Source organism: Oncorhynchus mykiss, chromosome 29 (assembly GCF_057628025.1).
Source record: "Oncorhynchus mykiss isolate SJ-2025 chromosome 29, ASM5762802v1, whole genome shotgun sequence".
Lineage (NCBI taxonomy): Eukaryota > Metazoa > Chordata > Actinopteri > Salmoniformes > Salmonidae > Oncorhynchus > Oncorhynchus mykiss.
Window position 1 is genome coordinate 40,445,359 of NC_143050.1, and position 20,793 is coordinate 40,466,151.

General features: G+C 44.1%; 1 protein-coding gene across 4 annotated transcripts in view; it reads right to left on the reverse strand.

Moving 5' to 3' along the window:
• Positions 1-439: 439 nt before the first annotated feature.
• Positions 440-20,793, reverse strand: part of LOC110509575 (rho guanine nucleotide exchange factor 28) — a 97,459-nt gene continuing 77,105 nt past the window's right edge. For all 4 annotated transcript variants that reach the window (XM_090227189.1, XM_090227188.1, XM_090227187.1 and 1 more), the window contains 2 exons: positions 14,563-14,917; positions 440-2,553 (listed from right to left, as the gene is read on the reverse strand). In XM_090227189.1, the coding sequence (XP_090083315.1) occupies positions 2,375-2,553; positions 14,563-14,917 (534 nt within the window). In that variant the 3' untranslated portion in view covers positions 440-2,374. The remainder of the gene's footprint in view (positions 2,554-14,562; positions 14,918-20,793) is intronic.

Below are 20,793 nucleotides of genomic sequence, written 5' to 3' on the forward strand. Positions count from 1 at the left end.
GGCTGTTGTATATCTTATTCATGTTTAGGGAGACAGGCCGGCATGTCATACTAACCTTAGAGCCAGCGAGTGAAGTGATGCACCTGCTGGCTTGCCACCTGCCACCTCTGGCACCTGTGTGTCGATTCATCAAGGTGTCTGTGTTTGTACGTGTCTATATAGGGCGGATGACTGGGCCAGCTGAACACCATCTATCCCCACATAACATATTCCAATAACAGGCACGTTCAAACCACTGACTGGTATACAGAACTCTCTCAGTCAAGTCAACATGACTGAGGTAGTGTTACAGTGTACTGAACTGAAAGGGTTGTCAGTTTGGTGGTTTTACCCATAGAAGTTTGAATGAATTCTCAACCTATTCCTATGGTTTTACCCTCCTGTTACATTCGTGTTTCAGAAGAAGCCGTATAATAACAATACAAACATCAAACACATATAAATGATTTGCATTTATATTCCACGATATCTAATACAGAGTAATGTTGTAGACAAGATAATGTACATAACCATATCTCCGTGTTATGATGCACTACAGACCAATCCAACGTACAACATAACCCAACAAGGAGTACAAGCGATAAAGCTCATCGACTATAAATAAATGAAGGCAGTGAAATATACACATAAAAGTAAATTGACTGTATCACATCGTATCGACAACAAAAAATCTGAACATAACCATTGTGCTGTTTTATATGTACGTCGATGAAGCTACCTATTACAATACCCTTGTGTATAACTAGATACTACGGCCGACTTCCAAATGGCACAGTATTCTCTATATTTTTCACACTTTTGACCAGAGCCCCATGGGCCATGGTCAAACCTGGAGCACTATATAGGGAATAGTTAACCATTCAGGACACACCCTACAATGTCCTTTAGGTTTAACGCTTTATTTTTGTTTTTAATGGTGGCTGCAGGACAGCTAAAGGCTGACTTTCAGGACATCTCAATGGTCATTAAAAAACAAAACATATTGGCACTAAAGTAGAACATGAATATTCAAGTGCAATGGTACAGCTCTTAGTAAAAAAAAAAGCACGGTCACCTCTTAAATGCGTACAAGATTAATTTCATCAGTCACCCTTCAACCATAGCTTACTACCCCATTACAATATCATTGCCGTGCATCACATTGTGATGCTTTTGCTAAAAATATTTACTATATTAGCAACTATATGTCAGACAAAATCCTAAATGACTGAACACCAAGTACAAGAAACAACATGCTATGAAATATGTGCCTTGATGAAAACAATGTAAAAAAATGGACATATTTGGTATCATTCACATCCAAAGTATTGTTTACATATAGAGTGCACTCTGTCACAGATGTAATACTTCAAAGTTCATTGAACATACAGTTTAGGAATGTTTCTGCCCTATGGTTTTTGACCCCGATATGCAGTTGACCCTAATAAAATCTGTACTTCATCATATAGGCGGTAGTAGTGCAGTGTACGCTACTGTATCATTGATGGATTGCTATAGTCACAACATTATTCCTTAAAATCACAAGTCCTTCAGATGAAAACAAAGGCGTAGCCAGACAGGCTGAGAAACACACCAAATCCCTTCTGATCATGGCATTTCACCTCATCCTTCACATCTAATGTGTATGCCGCATCCCGCTCGCCTTGTAAATAGAGCTTGTCTGATGAATGGGCGAGCAGCAGTTTATTCCGCCAATCAACCACAGACCGACTGTAGAGATTCAGCCTTTCTAGTGATATCTGACCCTCTGCTCTCTCTTTTTCCCCTGTGGTAACAGAGTGGACACCATTTCATTTGGGGAGAGCCTAATAAATAGCGCTGGACGGATGGGGACTAAAGGACAAGGGAGGGACAGAGAGATGTAGACTGAAGCAGACTTAGGGCAGTGTGGGCCAGGGAAACAGAGATGGAGACTGATACGGGGGTGAGGAAAAAGGGGTAAGGCACTGCAGTAGGGTTGGGCAGGGGAAACAGAGAAATATATTATGTCAATGGAGGGCCTCAGTCACAAAGGCCCGGTGGCAGACCTGGAGCTGAACTCTAAACAGAGACGGACACACACACACTGTACATTCATGGACAAGTATAAACATATAGCAGTATAAAAGTCTCTCTCACAGGCAACACTTGGAGACACATATGGAGGGCACCAGGCAAAGATCATGGAGGGCAGAGGGGCAAAGCATGATGGGGAAGGGAGATGACTTTATATGTGCCAGATCTGGTTCTTCTTAAAACCTGGCCTAGCTATTTACTGTCCAGTCTGAGCCATCAAAGTCAATCCAGTCTGTGATTCTGAGCCTTCCTAAATCCATATCAAGTCTTTTGAGTCCTAGATTTGAAGGAGAGGGTTTCAAGGTCTGTCTGTCCAGCCTCAGAGGTACACAATGTTCTCCTCTCCCCCCTCCTCCCCATCCCCACTCTCCGTCTCCAGGGGGACCAAGGAGGAGAGGACCAGTTGGTGGTCGCCATGGTGAGGTGCACCCTGATACTGTCCAGCCACAGTTGCCGTCGAGGACCACGTCTCCCTCACATAGCTGTGTGTGTTTATATCTGTATGGGTATAAATACATTATGTTTATATTAATTCATATTAAAGAGATAGTTCACCCATAATACAAAATGACACATATTACAAAATGCCACAAAAGTATCTACAAGTGAAGCAAAAAAAAAAATGCTGATATCGGTCCCATGACTTGAATGGGATTTGTGCCACAAATGCTAAAACGTTAGCAAGTGGAAACAGTGCCAGGGAAACTAAACCAAAGCATGGATTGCTGTCATAGATTGTCAATAGGAAACCATTATGTAATTTGGATGAAGTATCCCTTTAAGCAATTAATCATAGATATTAATCATATATATTCAAACTTAACCAACCACCAGCATTAAAGGCCCAGTACATTATTTTCCTGTGTTTTAAATATATTTCCACACTATGAGATTGGAATAATACTGTGATATCGTGAAAATTATGAAAATGCCCTTTTAGTGTAAGAGCGGTTTGAAAAGACCACCTGCAATTGGTGGGATGGAGTTTTGACCTGGCTGGTGACATCACCAGGTGGTAAATTAGTTAATAGACCGATAAAAAAAGAGAGTTCCAATAACAGCTAGTTTTCGGTTTTCCCCTCAGACCACTCCCAGCTAGTGCTGAGCGATTAGTGCTTTTTGAAGTTGGTTTCGGTTAGAATATTTTTTTGAATCATTAAATGCACTATGTATTATGTGGGTTGAATGCTGTAACGGCTCATCATTTATTAACCATTCAACGTACTTTACTTTTTTGTCGTTTTTTGTACTTTTACCCCTTTTTCATGATATCCAATTGGTAGTTAACAGTCTTATCCCATAGCTGCAACTCCCGTACGGACTCGGGAGAGGCGAAGGTCGAGAGCCATGCATCCTCCGAAACACGACGCTGTGTGCCAAGAAGCAGACTTTGGTTGCCAGTTGTACGGTGTTTCCTCTGACACGTTGGTGCGGCTGGCTTCCGGGTTAAGCGAGCAGTGTGTCAAGAAGCAGTGTAGAACATTGATTCATGTCACACTGCTCGCTTAACCCGGAAGCCAGCCGCACCAATGTGTCGGAGGAAACACCATACAACTGGCAACCGAAGTCAGCTTGCAGGCGCCAGGCCCGCCACAAGGAATCGCTAGAGCGCGATGGGACAAGGACATCCCGTCAGGCGAAACCCTCCCCTAACCCGGATGACGCTGGGCCAATTATGCGCCGCCTCATGGGTCTCCCGGTTACGGCCGGCTAGCCTAGTGCATCACCCCCAACGTAGCATTGCGGACTTCTCCATTGACAATGATTGACTTCCGCTGGAACCCAAAGAGTTTCATGCATCTGGTGACATGAGGTGAAAGAAACACAGACCGGACAAGTAGCCACGTGATGGATCATGGTCATTTTAGTTCATTATACCGTTTTCTGCCATAAACTATGTAGAACGTTGTAGAACATCTGTTGGAAAATCCCTACTACATTGCACCGTTCGGGCATGATCTGATTTATCTCTAGAGAAAATGCAGTGCAAGGTGCACATTGAGCTCACAGAAAAAAACTGAAATAACTGAACCGACGTCGGTCAATTTGTTAAAAAAATAATCAACATTTTGGTTAATCGCGTAGCACTAGTCCTACTAAAATTGTTGCTTAAGCTTTTTTGTTTATTTTGTACCATTTTAATTGAAAACAATCAAAAGATATTTAATTGTTACCCAGAAAGTATTGAGATAAACCTTTAACTATCTCTCTCACATACAACAGCCAGACATGAACAATAATAATTTTAAACAAAACACACAGAGCCAGAGGAGAGAAGGGAAGGAGGGAACGACAAAGGAGAAAGTGGGATGAAGAGAAACCGAACAGGAAAGAAAATATAAAATAATAGAACAGCTAGCTAGATAAATAGCCCATCAGGATGGACCCGGCTGACTGCCCACTATAATGAGCTCATCCTAAAGTTGTTGAGCCTCATCCATCTCCTCTCTAACTACATACATCAACCACCGCAGCTGTGTGTAGGGGGGTGTGTGTGGGGGTGTGTGTGTCATACATCAACGACCGCAGCTGTGTGTGGATGTGTGTGTGTGTGTCATACATAAACCACTGCAGCTGTGTGTGTGTGTGTGTGTGTGTGTGGGTGTGTGTGTGTCATACATCAACCACTGCAGCTGCATGCAGTAGTGTCCTGTTTCCTCTCAGCACAAGAAATTCAATGAATAACACAGCCTCAGTTCAGCCATTGATAACATCTCTTTTCTCTTTTACTTAAAAAAGAGTTTAACTGACTGTTGTCATTTTGGCACTGTCATCATTATCATTAGGAACAAAAATGACACCTGCAGGCCCAGATGGGGCCCTCAGAATGAGGAAGGAGGGAGAGTGTGTGTCTCTGTGTTTGTGTTGATGTGTGCATCACAGGAGGCTTCTGAGGGGAGGACAGCTCATAATAATGTCTGGAACGGAGCAAATGGAATGACATCAAAGAAATGGAAACCAGGTGATCAATGTATTTGACACCATTCCACCTTTTCCGCTCCAGCCATTACCACAAGCCTGTCCTCCCCAATTAAGGTGCCACCAACAACCTGTGGCGTGCATGCAGTTGTGCATGTGTGCATGTACAGTGCCTTGCGAAAGTATTCGGCCCCCTTGAACTTTGCAACCTTTTGCCACATTTCAGGCTTCAAACATAAAGATATAAAACTGTATTTTTTTGTGAAGAATCAACAACAAGTGGGACACAATCATGAAGTGGAACGATATTTATTGGATATTTCAAACTTTTTTAACAAATCAAAAACTGAAAAATTGGGCGTGCAAAATTATTCAGCCCCTTTACTTTCAGTGCAGCAAACTCTCTCCAGAAGTTCAGTGAGGATCTCTGAATGATCCAATGTTGACCTAAATGACTAATGATGATAAATACAATCCACCTGTGTGTAATCAAGTCTCCGTATAAATGCACCTGCACTGTGATAGTCTCAGAGGTCCGTTAAAAGCGCAGAGAGCATCATGAAGAACAAGGAACACACCAGGCAGGTCCGAGATACTGTTGTGAAGAAGTTTAAAGCCGGATTTGGATACAAAAAGATTTCCCAAGCTTTAAACATCCCAAGGAGCACTGTGCAAGCGATAATATTGAAACGGAAGGAGTATCAGATCACTGCAAATCTACCAAGACCTGGCCGTCCCTCTAAACTTTCAGCTCATACAAGGAGAAGACTGATCAGAGATGCAGCCAAGAGGCCCATGATCACTCTGGATGAACTGCAGAGATCTACAGCTGAGGTGGGAGACTCTGTCCATAGGACAACAATCAGTCGTATATTGCACAAATCTGGCCTTTATGGAAGAGTGGCAAGAAGAAAGCCATTTCTTAAAGATATCCATAAAAAGTGTCGTTTAAAGTTTGCCACAAGTGACCTGGGAGACACACCAAAACATGTGGAAGAAGGTGTTCTGGTCAGATGAAACCAAAATTGAACTTTTTGGCAACAATGCAAAACGTTATGTTTGGCGTAAAAGCAACACAGCTGAACACACCATCCCCACTGTCAAACATGGTGGTGGCAGCATCATGGTTTGGGCCTGCTTTTTTTCAGCAGGGACAGGGAAGATGGTTAAAATTGATGGGAAGATGGATGGAGCCAAATACAGGACCATTCTGGAAGAAAACCTGATGGAGTCTGCAAAAGACCTGAGACTGGGACGGAGATTTGTCTTCCAACAAGACAATGATCCAAAACATAAAGCAAAATCTACAATGGAATGGTTAAAAAATAAACATATCCAGGTGTTAGAATGGCCAAGTCAAAATCCAGACCTGAATCCAATCGAGAATCTGTGGAAAGAACTGAAAACTGCTGTTCACAAATGCTCTCCATCCAACCTCACTGAGCTCGAGCTGTTTTGCAAGGAGGAATGGGAAAACATTTCAGTCTCTCGATGTGCAAAACTGATAGAGACATACCCCAAGCGACTTACAGCTGTAATCGCAGCAAAAGGTGGCGCTACAAAGTATTAACTTAAGGGGGCTGAATAATTTTGCACGCCCAATTTTTCAGTTTTTGATTTGTTAAAAAAGTTTGAAATATCCAATAAATGTCGTTCCACTTCATGATTGTGTCCCACTTGTTGTTGATTCTTCACAAAAAATAATGGCAATGTGGCAAAAGGTCGCAAAGTTCAAGGGGGCCGAATACTTTCGCAAGGCACTGTACGTGCACACGCAAGTGTGTGCTTGTGTGTGTGTGCATGCGTAGGACAGGTGCATAGCCATGGCCTTGGAGTGAGTGAAGGGAGGGTTCGACCATTAGACCATTAGGTGGGGTGAGTTACGTCCAGAGGGGTGGATACTGTCTAGCAGTAGAGCTGGTGTGCTGTTGTGGCTGTGGTAAAAGATGGTGTGGTCTATAAAATCGCCTTATTGTGTTGCCACAGGAATTGTTTTATTTGAATTGAACCTTTATTTAACTTAGCAAGTCAGTTAAGAACAAATTCTTATTTACAATGACAGCCTACCGGGGAACAGTGGGTTAACTGCCTTGTTCAGATTTTTACCTTGTCAGCTCAGGGATTTGATCCAGCAAACCTTTCAGTTACTGGCCCAACGCTCTAACCACTAAGCTACCTGCCGCCCCAGAATGTGTTTGACTGCCTGAATACCACTGGTGTGTGTGTGTGTGTGTGTGTGTGTGTGTGTGAGAGTGTGTGTGCCACTGTTAGCCATGATCTTAGGTTTTTCACTGGGTTCTGATAGACTGTAAAACCATAGGACACAGACTTTCTTACTAGTCACTACACTCCTCACAGAGACGTGGGTCAGACTGATCGGAAGGCTACAAGAAATGGAGGCCATTTTGGAAATGTAATAGAAGGGGATTACTGTTCAAATCAGTGACATAAAATGCAATGGGATATTTTGAATGAATTTAACACCAAGTGTAATGTCAGGAGGCTTGTCAATTCATTAAAAGGCCAGTGAATCAGGATTATCTTCACACTAAGGGACACTCACAGAACTACAATGAGATTCTATTTCTATGGGTCCAGGACAATAACTCACTACACCATCATACTGAGCACTCATCTTCATAGCTTTCATCACATCTTTCTTTTCAGAAGCAAACTAGTATTCTGGTACATTTCTTATTTTCAAAAGGCCATAATTATTCAACAGCTAGGCGAGATGAGAATATCTGATTGGAATCAGTGGATCAAAAGTCGTTTCAGGAAATTCAATCTTTCCAGTTTTTCCATTATCACTGTGCAGGAGTACATTATGGAAATCCTGAGAGAAGGAACAATCCCAAAGGCCCTGTGTGAGGGAGCAGAACAGTCCACACCTGGAGGAGAGGATGAGAAATAGAATCAAACTTCTGATAGCCCTGAGCAAGATATGGAGGATGGAGGATTTCCATCTGAAATAAGACCTTTTTTTGGATCAAATACTAGTTAAATAAACGCTATATAAAAAAATATTCAAGGTGAGACATTGGTTTCCTGGAAGCTATTCTAGTTGTGTTGTGGGATGTGAGAGTTCTGTAATGTGGGATTGTATACAGACTCAGAGTGCACTAATACAGTATACCACCAAATAAAATGCATTAAATAGTAATGAATTATGCATTGTGGTTAGATCTTATACCGTCTATGAGATCAATAGAAGGTAAGAAGGTGAGATACACTGTATATACAAAAGTATGTGGACGGGATTCTGTTAGATGACTAATGTGGTGACACTGCTTCACGGTAAGTATAATGTGTGTTTTATATGTGACCCATTTCAGGAAACAAGGCATATGTCGCAAGTTACGACTTGTCAAAATGCATTTTTAGGCAGAAATGCCTTCTGGAACATGTGAACTTTCATGTGCCTTAATAACAAACTTGTATGCAATCTGTAAATACAAATAAATAGTTAAATTACCAGCCATGTTGGTTAAGCCACAGAAACAGACACCAACCTTCCCACTAGCCATGATTGGCTGAGATAATGAGTGGGCTGAACATACCGAGAGAGGAGTTTGGAGTCTACCATATGGTCAGTCTGTGTTGGTAATCCTGTTGAACGCAGATATAACACGTGTCTAATTTTGACAGAAAGTGGTTTCATTTCAAGCTAAAGTGTACTGTTAGCTAGCTAGCTCCCTAGCTAGCGTTACGTGTATGACATTATCATTCGTGTCCCAGAGCCGTTTGCTTTGCTAGTTAGAGCCTAATGTTAGCTAGCTAACGTTGAACCTGGTTGGTTAGCTCCCAGTAGATTCATGCAGGGTAGTAATGACATGATTTGGCACTATGTTCATTGTTGTTTAACTAGCTAACGTTAGCTGGATGGCTCGTTAGCTAACATTACGTGACGTGTGTGAACTTACACGTTGTTTACCTAGCATACCAAAACATTCAAAAGGCCTTTTTCTCAAAAGTAAGTTTACAAGTTTATCAACATTGAAAGCAGAATTACTTTCCCATTATTCCTTAAAAATGCAGTGAATGATAAACCATTTTGTAGCTCTGGGTCTCTACTTTTGCTACATAAGACCCTTCAAATGACTGGATTTGGCTAATTTGGCTACCAGTTGCTCACAGGTGTATAAATTCAAGCACACAGCCATGCAATCTCCATAGAGAAACATTGGCAGTAAAATAGTCTTACTGAAGAGCTCAGTGACGTTCAACGTGGCACTGTCATAGAATGTCACCTTTCGACAAGTCAGTTTGTCTCATTTCTGTCCTGCAAGAGCTGCCCCAGTCAACTGTAAGTGCTGTTATTGTGATGTGGAAACGTCTAGGAACAACAATAGCTTAGCTGTGAAATGTTAGGCCACACAAGCTCACGGAAGGGGACAACCGAGTGCTGAAACGTGTAAAAAAAAAAATCGGCCCTCGGTTGCAACACTCACTACCGAGGTCCAAACTGCCTCTGGAAGCAACATCAGCACATTAACTGTTTGTTGGAAGCTTCATGAAATGGGTTTCCATGGCCGAGCAGCCGCACACAAGCATAATATCACCGTGCGCAATGCCAAGCGTCGGCTGAAGTGGTGTAAAGCTCACCGCTATTGTAATGGACATGCGTTCTCTGGAGTGAGGAATCACGCTTCACCATCTGGCAGTCCGACGGACAAATCTGAGTTTGGAGGATGTTAAGAGAACGCTACCTGCCCCAATGCATAGTGCCAACTGTAAAGTTTGGTGGAGGAGGAATAATGGTCTGGGGCTGTTTTTCATCGTTCGGGCTAGTCCTCTTAATTCCAGTGAAGGGAAATCTTAACGCTACAGCATACTATTCTAGACATTCTAGATGACTCTGTGCTTCCAACTTTGTGGTAACAGTTTGGGGACTGGTCCTGTTTCAGAATGACAATGCCCCGATGCACAAAGCAAGGTCCATACAGAAATGTTTTGTCGAGATCGGTGTGGAGGAACTTGAGGTCAGGAACACCTTCAAAACCATAGCGCCCTCCAAGATCATCACTAAGCTAAAAGTCCTGGGATTGAACACCTCCCTCTGCAACTGGATCCTGGACTTCCTGACAGGCTGGCCCCAGGTGGTGAGGGAGGGTAGGCAACAACACATCCGCCACGCTGACCCTCAACAGAGGGGCGCCTCCTGTACTCTCTGTTCACCCATGACTGCGTGGCTGACTCCAACACCATCATTTGGTATTTGGTATTTTATTAGGATCCCCATTAGCTGTTCCACAAGCAGCAGCTACTCTTCCTGGGGTCCACACAAAACATGAAACATGACAATACAGAACATTAATAGACAAGAACAGCTCAAGGACAGAAGTACATAAATTGAACAAATTACAAAAAAGGTACACGTAGCCTACATATTAATACATACACACAAACTATCTTGATCAAATAGGGGAGAGACGTTTTGCCATGAGGTGTTGCTTTATCGTTTTTTTGAAACAAGGTTTGCCGTTCACTTGCAATTTGGGATTTTCAACACATTCACACGCCCTTTTTATAGAAAAGAAGAAGTAACGCAGTCAAGTCTCTCAACTCTTAGCCAAGAGAAACTGAGATGCATAGTATTTATATCAGCCCTCTGATTACAACGAAGAGCAAGACGTACCACTCTGTTCTGGGCCAGCTGCAGCTTAACTAGGCATTTTCTTGCAGCAATCGGCCACACGACTGGACAATATTCCAGATAAGACAAAACTAGAGCCTGCAGAACTTGCTTTTTGGAGTGTGGTGTCAAAAAAGCAGAGCATCTCTTTATTAGGGCCAGACCGCTCCCCATCTCTACCATTGGTAGCTATGTTATATGTTTTGACCATGACAGTTTACAATCTAAGGTAACATCAAGTAATTTAGTCCCCTCAATTTGTTCAACAGCCACACCATTCACTACCAGATTCAGCTGAAGTCTAGAATTTAGGGAATGATTTGTACCAAATAGAGTGCTCTTAGTTTAAGAGATGTTCAAGACCAGTTTATTTCTGGCCACCCATTCCAAAACAGACTGCAACTCTTTGTTAAGGGTTTCAGTGACTTCATTAGCTGTGGTTGCCGATGCGTATATGGTTGAATCATCAGCATACATGGACCCATATGCTTTGTTTTATGCCAGTGGCAGGTCATTGGTAAGTTTGCAGATGACACAGCGGTGGTAGGCCTGATCATCAAAAATGATAAGTGTGGTGCCAGGACAACAATCAATGTCAGCAAGACAAAGGAGCTGATTGTGGACTACACGAAATGGAGGGCCGAGCACACCCCCATTCCAAATCAAATCAAATGTTATTTGTCACATGCGTCGAATACAACAGGAGTAGACCTTAAAAAATCTTAAGGATCCACCCCTTTTTTCAATTTTCGCCTGAAATGACATACTCAAATCTAACTGCCTGTTGCTCAGGCCCTGAAGCAAGGATATGCATATTCTTGGTACCATTTGAACGGAAACACTTTGAAGTTTGTATGGCAGCAGTGTATGTGCAAAGTTTTAGACTGATCCAATGAACCATTGCATTTCTGTTAAAAACTTTGTGTCAAGACTGCCCAAATATGCCTAATTTGTTAATTAATAACTTTTCATGTTCAAAATTGTGCACTCTCCTCAAACAATAGCATGGTGTTCTTTCACTGTAATAGCTATTGGACAGTGCAGGTAGATTAACAAGAATTTAAGCTTTCTGCCAATATCAGAAATGTCTATGTCCTGGGAAATGTTCTTGTTACTTACAACCTCATGCTAATCACATTAGCCTACATTAGCTCAACTGTCCCGTGGAAGGGACACTGATCCCAAAGAAGTTTTAATTTGAAGTACAAGCCCTTAAAAAATTATTATGGCTGCAGGGGCACTATTGAGTAGCTTGGATGAAAGGTGCCCAGAGGTGCCCAGAGTAAATGGCCTGCTCCTCGGTCTCAGCTGCTAATATATGCATATTATTAATATTGGATAGAAAACACTCTGAAGTTTCTAAAAGTGTTTGAATGATGTCTGTGAGTATAACAGAACTCATTTGGCAGGCAAAAACCTGAGAAGAAATCCAAACAGACAGTGAGAAATCTGAGGTCGGTATATTTTCAACCCATGCCCTATTGAAATCACATTGGGATATGAATGAATATTCACTTCCTATGGCTTCCACTAGATGTCAACCGTCTATAGAAACTTGAATGAGGCTTCTACTGTGTTGTGGGATTGAATAAGAGGGGAATGAGTCAGGCTACTGGCAGAGAGACATTTCCTGGTCACGCGTATTCCACATGATATCGACTTGCGTTCCGTTCCTCCTCAAGACACACAGCAGTAAAATAACAAGCAAGGCTATATACGGGGGGTACCGGTACAGAGTCAAGGTGAGGGGGCACCAGTTAGTCACATGGACGGGGCTGTAGTGGAGCAGGTCAAGAGCTTCAAGTTCCTCGGTGTTCAAATCACTAAGGACCTGTACACACCAAACACACCAAACTAGTCGTGAAGAGGGCACGACAATGCCTCCTGCCCTCAGGATGCTGAAAATATTTGGCATGGGCCCTCAGATCCTCAAAACGTTCTACAGCTGCAGCATATTGACTGGCTGTATCACCCCTTGGTATGGCAACTGCTTGGCATCCGACCATAAGGTGCTACGGAAGGTAGTGAGCATGGCCCGGCCAAGTACATCACTGGGGCTGAGCTCCCTGCCATCCAGGACCTCTATACCAGGCAGTGTCAGAGGAAGGCCCTAAAAAATTGTCAAAGACTCCAGCCACCCAAGTCATAGTATGCTCTCTCTGCTACCGCACGGAAACCGGTACCGGAGCGCAAAGGCTGCTGAACAGCTTCTACCTCCAAGTCATAAGACAGCTAACCAGTTAATCAAATGGCTACCCTGATTATTTGCATTGACCCCGTTTTAATATGCACCAACTCACTTGCCCCGGCTCTATGCACATTCACTGGATTCTACCCCCCCACACACACACACATATTGACGCCACACACACTCCCAAATAGAATAGACACACTTTCACACCCTTTACATACTGTACACTGCTGCTACTCTGTTTATTATCTATCCTGACTACCTAGTCACTTTTATCCCTACCCACGTGTACAGTACATATTACCTCAATTTTCTCGTGCCCCTGCACATTGACTCGGTACCAGTACTCCTTGTATATAGTCTTGTTATTGTATTACTTTTTAACTATGCATTGTTGGGAAAGGGCTCGTAAGTTAGCATTCCATGGTCAAATCTACACCTGTTGTATTCGGTGCATGTGAAAAATAACATTTTATTTGATTGATTTGAACACCCGTCAATCCTGCTGACCAGTCAGATAACATCCTGTACATCTCTAGCTGGACAGGAGCCGTGCATTATGGGGACTTCCTGGGGTCGCAGAGGGATGCATTGTGGGTAAGATGTCAGGTATGATCAGGCCCTGTGGTAGATGAGGTTAGAAGTATCCACACCTCTGTCTTCGTGACAAGAGACTGATTCTACGGTGGCTCATGTGTGGTCAATAACAGTAGGGGATAATAAGGCTTTCGATGGAGAGAGAGATTGTGCTCTGGTCGCAATCTTTAGTAAACAATGCAGCAGCCTGTTTTGCTGATATTTACTATAGGGAAAACCATTAAACAGGCCATTAAAACAGTAGCATCCCTTCTAGTGTATATTCAACACGTGGCCCTCATTATAGCTAGTAATACTTTCACCTCACTGGTGTAATGTACATGTCTACATGCACATTACACCAGTGAGGTATAACAGTTGAAACCTGTGAGACACAGACGCAGACAGATGTCAGCTGACACATCAGCAGTTAAATACAGATTAATATGTGTGTGCATCTCTCATCCCTTCCTCCCCTCCTCCTCCTGCGATGACAAATCGTGCTGTAATGAGTTTTGTAAAGATTTTTCAGATCAATGTTCCAACCCATCAGCCATGGGCTCTGAGCCGTGACTCACACGCTGTTGTCCGCCCCGGCCCCCGATGCGCGATAGATAGAGAAAACATAGATTTTTTTTCTCTCTCCTAGGCGAAAAGAGGCCGGGCTGGTGGGGTTGGGGGGGGGGTCAGGTTTGAGGGGGGTTTCTTTGCCAGGAGACACTGATTAACTGGGAAAGAAGGACAAACAAGGCCTCACATCTCTACGGAAACTGAGACAGGATGGGAGGTGTGTGTGTGGGGGGGGTGTGTGTGTGTATGTCATACATCAACCACCACAGCTGCATGCAGTAGTGTGCTGAATTACATTTGCTTTCACGGGTGTGTGTGCGCGCGCGGTGGGTACAAAGGTTGTGTTTTCTCTCTCACAGGTAGCACTCATGATATCATGTGTTCAGACAGACAAGACAAGACAAGACCAGACACAGGAGAAAATAGCCTGTTATATTGCTGATGCCACATGTTATATGGTATTTAGCAGTCAATGATAGATCCCATCATATCATCCTGTGTGTTATCAGTCAAATTCAGCAGAGAAAGCCTGAATTCATCCTGTATTTAGGATTAGTGAATAAACAATCTCTTTAACAGACATGGATTCACACAACTTTACTGAGCTGGGTCTTACCGTTGGGTGTGTGCTCTGTCCCCTGTCCACCTGAGGTTGTGTAGAGGTACCTAGTGACACCGGCACCCCCAGCCCAGCACTGGGGTGTGTTTGTGTCAGGGTGGAGTGTGGGAGCCTTGGAGAGGGAGAGGGGTTGGAGCGTGTGTCTCTGGCTGGAGCGGGCCAGTATGGTGTTCAGGCTGTTGTGGGCTCGAGGGTCATCTCCGTACCCCAGGGTCCCACCTCTCTGGTGCTGCTGTATGTGGTGGTGCATGTGGCGGTTATTAAGCACCTTCGACGTGGTGAACGCTGCTTCGTTGACAAACACTGAGCCGGCGTTGTCAAGATGGACGCCGGACTGACCAGGAAGTGAGTCCTATGGGAGAATAAAGGAGAAGAATTCCATGTTAACACAACTCTGACCATGATGACAGCATGAACATAAACATACAGGGAAACCATTATGCAACACTATGTTATTGTGTACATAATGTTGCTGCTACCGTCTCTTATGACCGAAAAGAACTTCTGGACATCAGAAAAGCGATTACTCACCGCGGACTGGAAGAAACGTTTTCCTTTAAGTCCAACAAGAAGGATATCCTGCTTTCACTGGAACAGGCCCAGATCCACGCTTTTTGCGTGAAGAAAAGACGCCGGAAAAGATTGAGGATCCTTCTGAGAATCCGTAGGCGAGCGAGTAAACTCCCAATGCCTGCAATTCTTCTTGCTAACTTGCAATCGTTAGAAAATAAAATTGATGACCTACTATTAAGATGATCCTACCAACGGGACATTAAAAACTAACATCTTATGTTTCACCGAAATGTGGCTGAATGAAGAAACGGACAATATAGAGCTTGCGGGATTTTCCATGCACCGGCAGAACAGAGACGCTACCTCTGATAAGACGAGGGGTGGGGGTGTGTGTCTGTTTGTCAATAACAGCTGGTACATGATGGTGCAAGAAGTTTCAAGGTATTTCTTGCCTGAGGTAGAGTGATAGGCTGTCGACCACACAATTTACAAAGAGAGTTGTCATCTGTATTATTCGTAGCCGTCTATTTACCACCACAAAGCGAAGCTGTCACTAAGACCGCTCTCAACCAACTCTATAAGGCCATAAGCAAAGAAGAAAATGCTCACCCAGAAGCTTAAGTTAATACTTTGTAGTGCCACCTTTTGCTGCGATTACAGCTGTAAGTCGCTTGGGTTATGTCTCTATCAGTTTTGCACATCGAGAGACTGAAATGTTTTCCCATTCCTCCTTGCAAAACAGCTCGAGCTCAGTGAGGTTGGATGGAGAGCATTTGTGAACAGCAGTTTTCAGTTCTTTCTACAGATTCTCGATTGGATTCAGGTCTGGACTTTGACTTGGCCATTCTAACACCTGGATATGTTTATTTTTGAACCATTCCATTGTAGATTTTGCTTTATGTTTTGGATCATTGTCTTGTTGGAAGACAAATCTCCGTCCCAGTCTCAGTATTAACTTAAGGGGGCTGAATAATTTTGCACGCCCAATTTTTCAGTTTTTGATTTGTTAAAAAAGTTTGAAATATCCAATAAATGTCGTTCCACTTTATGATTGTGTCCCACTTGTTGTTGATTCTTCACAAAAAAATACAGTTTTATATCTTTATGTTTGAAGCCTGAAATGTGGCAAAAGGTCGCAAAGTTCAAGGGGGCCGAATACTTTCGCAAGGCACTGTACATATCCCAACCAGAAGCCGTGGATTACAGGCAACATCTGCATTGAGCTAAAGGCTAGAGCTGCCGCTTTCAAGGAGTGGGAGACTAATCCAAACGCTTATAAGAAATCCCGCTATGCCCTCCGACCAACCATCAAACAAGTAATGCATCAATACAGGATTAAGATTGAATCCTACTACACCGGCTCTGACGCTCGTCGGATGTGTCAGGGCTTGAAAACTATTACGGACTACAAAAGGAAACCCAGACGCGAGCTGCCCAGTGACGGGAGCCTACCAGATGAGCTAAGTGCCTTTTATGCTCGCTTCGAGGCAAGCAACACTGAAGCACCCACGAGAGCACCAGCTGTTCTGGATGACTGTGTGAGAACGCTGTCGGTAGCCAATGTGAACAAAACCTTTAAACAGGTCAACATTCGCAAAGCCGCTGGGCCAGACGGATTACCAGGGCGTGTACTCAAAGCATCGGTAGCCATGAAGTGCTTTGAAAGGCTGGTCATGGTTCACATCAACAGCATCCTCCCAGACACCCTAGACCCACTCCAATTCCCATACCGCCCCAACAGATCCACAGATGACAAAATCTGAAATCGCACTCCACACCGCCCTTTCCCACCTTGACAAAAGGAACAACTATGTGAGAATGCTGTTCATCGACTACAGCTCAGCATTCAACACCATAATGACCACAAAGCTCATCACTAAGCTAAGGACTCTGGGACTAAACACCTCCCTCTGCAACTAGATCCTGGACTTCCTGACAAGCCGCCCCCAGGTGGTAAGGGTAGGAAACAACATGTCTGCCACAATGATCCTTAACACTGGGGCCCCTCAGGGGTGTGTACTTAGTCCCCTCCCATATTCCCTGTTCACCCCTGACTGCGTGGCCAAACAAGACTCCAACAGCATCATTAAGTTTGCTGATGACACAACAGTGGTAGGCCTGATCACCGACAAGACGGCCTATAGGGAGGAGTTCAGAGAACTGGCAGTGTGGTGCCAGGACAACAACCTCTTCCTCAATGTGAGCAAGACAGTGGAGCTGATCGTGGACTACAGGAAAAGGCAGGCCGAACAGGCCCCCATTAACATCGACGGGGCTGTAGTGGAGCAGGTCAAGAGTTTCAAGTTCCTTGGTGTCCACATCACCAACGAACTATCATGGTCCAAACATACCAAGACAGTCGTGAAGAGGGTACGACAAAACCTTTCCCCCCTCAGGAGACTGAAAAGATTTGGCATGGGTCCCCAGATCTTCAAAAGGTTCAACAGCTGCACCATTGAGAGCGTCTTGACCGTTTGCATCACCGCCTGGTATGGCAACTGCTCGGCATCTGACCGTAAGACGCTACAGAGGGTAGTACAAAGGGCCCAGTACATCACCGGGGCCAACCTTCCTGCCATCCAGGACCTATATAATAGGCGGTGTCATAGGCGGTAAAATTCCAAGATAGCGTAGCAATCGGACGTGTGTTTTGGCTTGTTCCGTGTTAATATAGTTTTATACATTGTTTAACTCGTTTTCGTTCGTATATATTTTAATCTCACTTTCCATCTACAGACTGAATATACTCTCCTGCAACCCGACTCACCCAATGTCGGTCAAACCCTGCCAGTCTGTACAGCGCGATATCAACCCAGAGCATATCGTACTGCTTTTTCTCTACCACATCTCCGGATTCCTAACGCAAGCTCTGAACCTTTACACAGAATCATCGCAGCTAGCTAGCTGCAGTCCAAGTGGCTACTCCTGGCTAACGTCTCTGTCCCGAAGCAGGCACAAGTTGGGCCTAGCTCGAGGCTAGCTCAAGGCTATCTCCCGGCTTGCCAAAGAGGTCCACCAGCTAATTCGTGGGTTACAATACCTCTTTTGCAAGCTCTTCGGTTGAGACATTGCTAAACATTTTATTCACTGCTTATAGCCTTTACCCTTATCCTACTCCTCCTATCCCCGGCCCACTAGCTGTCTGAATCGCTGTGTCTCCAGCTTAGCCTAGCGTATTAGCGACTACTGAATCGGCTCCCTGACTCACCTATTGCTACTCATTGGACCCTATGATCACTCGGCTACACATGCCTCTCCCTAATGTCAATATGCTTTGTCTATTGCTGTTTTAGTGATTATTGTCTTATTTCACTGTAGAGCCCCCAGCCCTGGCCAATATGCCTTAGATAGCCCTTTTGTTCAGATCCCCACACATGCGGTGTTGAGGCACCTGGCTTAACTGGTGCCTCAAGAGACAAAACCTCTCTCATCGTCACTCAATGCCTAGGTTTACCTCCACTGTACTCACATCCTACCATACCCTTGTCTGTACATAATGCCTTGAATCTATTCTTCCACACCCAGAAATCTGCTCCTTTTACTCTCTGTTCTGAACGCACTAGCCGACCAGTTGTTATAGCCTTTACCCTTATGCATTTTAATGAGGGAAATAAGTATTTGATTTGACCCCCTCTCAATCAGAAAGATTTCTGGCTCCCAGGAGTCTATTATACAGGAAACGAGCTGAGATTAGGAGCACACTCTTAAACCTGGTGGCCAACTACAAGAAACGTCTGACCTCTGTGATTGCCAAAAAGGGTTTTGCCACCAAGTACTAAGTCATATTTTGCAGAGGGGTCAAATACGTATTTCCCTCATTCAAATGCAAATCCATTTATACAATTTTTGACGTGTTTTTCTGGATTTTTTTGTTGTTATTCTGTCTCTCACTGTTCAAATAAACCTACCATTAAAATTATAGACTGATAATTTCTTTGTCAGTGGGCAAACGTACAAAATCAGCAGGGGATCAAATACTTTTTTCCCTCACTGTATCTTCAGAGTTCGTACCGTTAGGTGACATAAAATGGGATATACTTAACACCCCGGCCATCCTACAATCTAAGCTAGATGCCCTCAATCTCACACAAATTATCAAGGAACCTACCAGGTACAACCCTAAATCCATAACCATGGGCACCTTCTTAGATATCATCCTGACCAATTTGCCCTCTAAATACACCTCTGCCGTCTTCAACCAGGATCTCAGCGATCACTGCCTGCGTCCATAATTGGTCCGCTGTCAAATTACCACCCCTCATCACTGTCAAATGCTCCTAAAACACTTCAGCTAGCAGGCCTTTCTAATCGACCTGGCCCAGGTATCCTGGAAGGATACTGACCTCATCCCGTCAGTAGAGGATGCCTGGTTGTTCTTTAAAAAGTGCTTTCCTCACCATCTTAATTAAGCATGCCCCATTCCAAAAATGTAGAACTAAGAACAGATATTGACCAGCACAAAAACACCCTGTGGCGTTCTGCATCAGCATCGAATAGCCCCCACGATATGCAACTTTTCAGGGAAGTAAGGAAACAATATACACAGTCAGTTAGGAAATCAAAGACTAGCTTTTTCAAACAGAAATTTGTATCCTGTAGCACTAATTCCAAAAAGTTTACGGACACTGTAAAATCCATGGAGGATAAAAGCACCTCCTCCCAGCTGCCCACTGCATTGAGGCAACCAGGCATCCACTGTCACCACCAATAACTCTACAATAATCGCTCATTTCAATAAGCATTTTTCTACAGCTGTCCATGCTTTCCACCTGGCTACCCCTACCCTAGGTCAACTGCCCTGCACCCCTGCAGCATCTTGCCCAAGCCACCCTCCCCCGCTTCTCCTTCACCCAAATCCAGACAGCTGATGTTCAGAAAGAGCTGTAAAATCTGGATCCCTAAAAATCAGCCGGGCTAAACAATCTGGACCCTCTCTTTCTAAAATCATCCGCCGAAATTGTTGCAACCCCTATTACTAGCCTGTATCATCTGAAATCCCCAAAGCTTGGAAAGCTGCCACAGTCGTCCCCCTCTTCAAAGGGGGAGACACTCTAGACCCAAACTGTTATAGACCAATATCCATCCTGCCCTGCTTTTCTAAAACCTTCGAATGCCAAGTTAACAAACAGATCACTGACCATTTCGAATCCCACCGTACCTTCTCCACTATGCAATCTGGTTTCCCAGCTGGTCATGGGTGCACCTCAGCCATGCTCAAAATCCTAAATGATATCATAACAATCTTCATCCACCTGGCCAAGGCTTTTGACTCTGTCAATCACTGCACTCTCATCGGCAGACTCAATAGCCTTGGTTTCTCAAATGACTGCCTCGCCTGGTTCACCAAATATTTCTCAGATAGAGTTCTTTGTGTCAAATCGGAGGGCCTATTGTCCGGACCTCTGGCAGAGGAAACTGGAAGCAGTCTATCACAGTGCCATCCATTTTGTCACCAAAGCCCCATATACTACCCACCGCTGAGACCTGTATGCTCTCGTTGGCTGGTCCTTGCTACATATGCGTCGCCAAACCCACTGGCTCCAGGTCATCTATAAGTCTTTGCTAGGTAAAGTCCTGCCTTATCTCAGCTCACTGGTCACCGTAGCAACACCCACACGTAGCACGCGCTCCAGCAGGTATATTTCACTTGTCATCCCAAAGACTTATATCTCCCTCTCTAACATTAAGCATCAGCTGTCAGAGCAGCTTATCGAT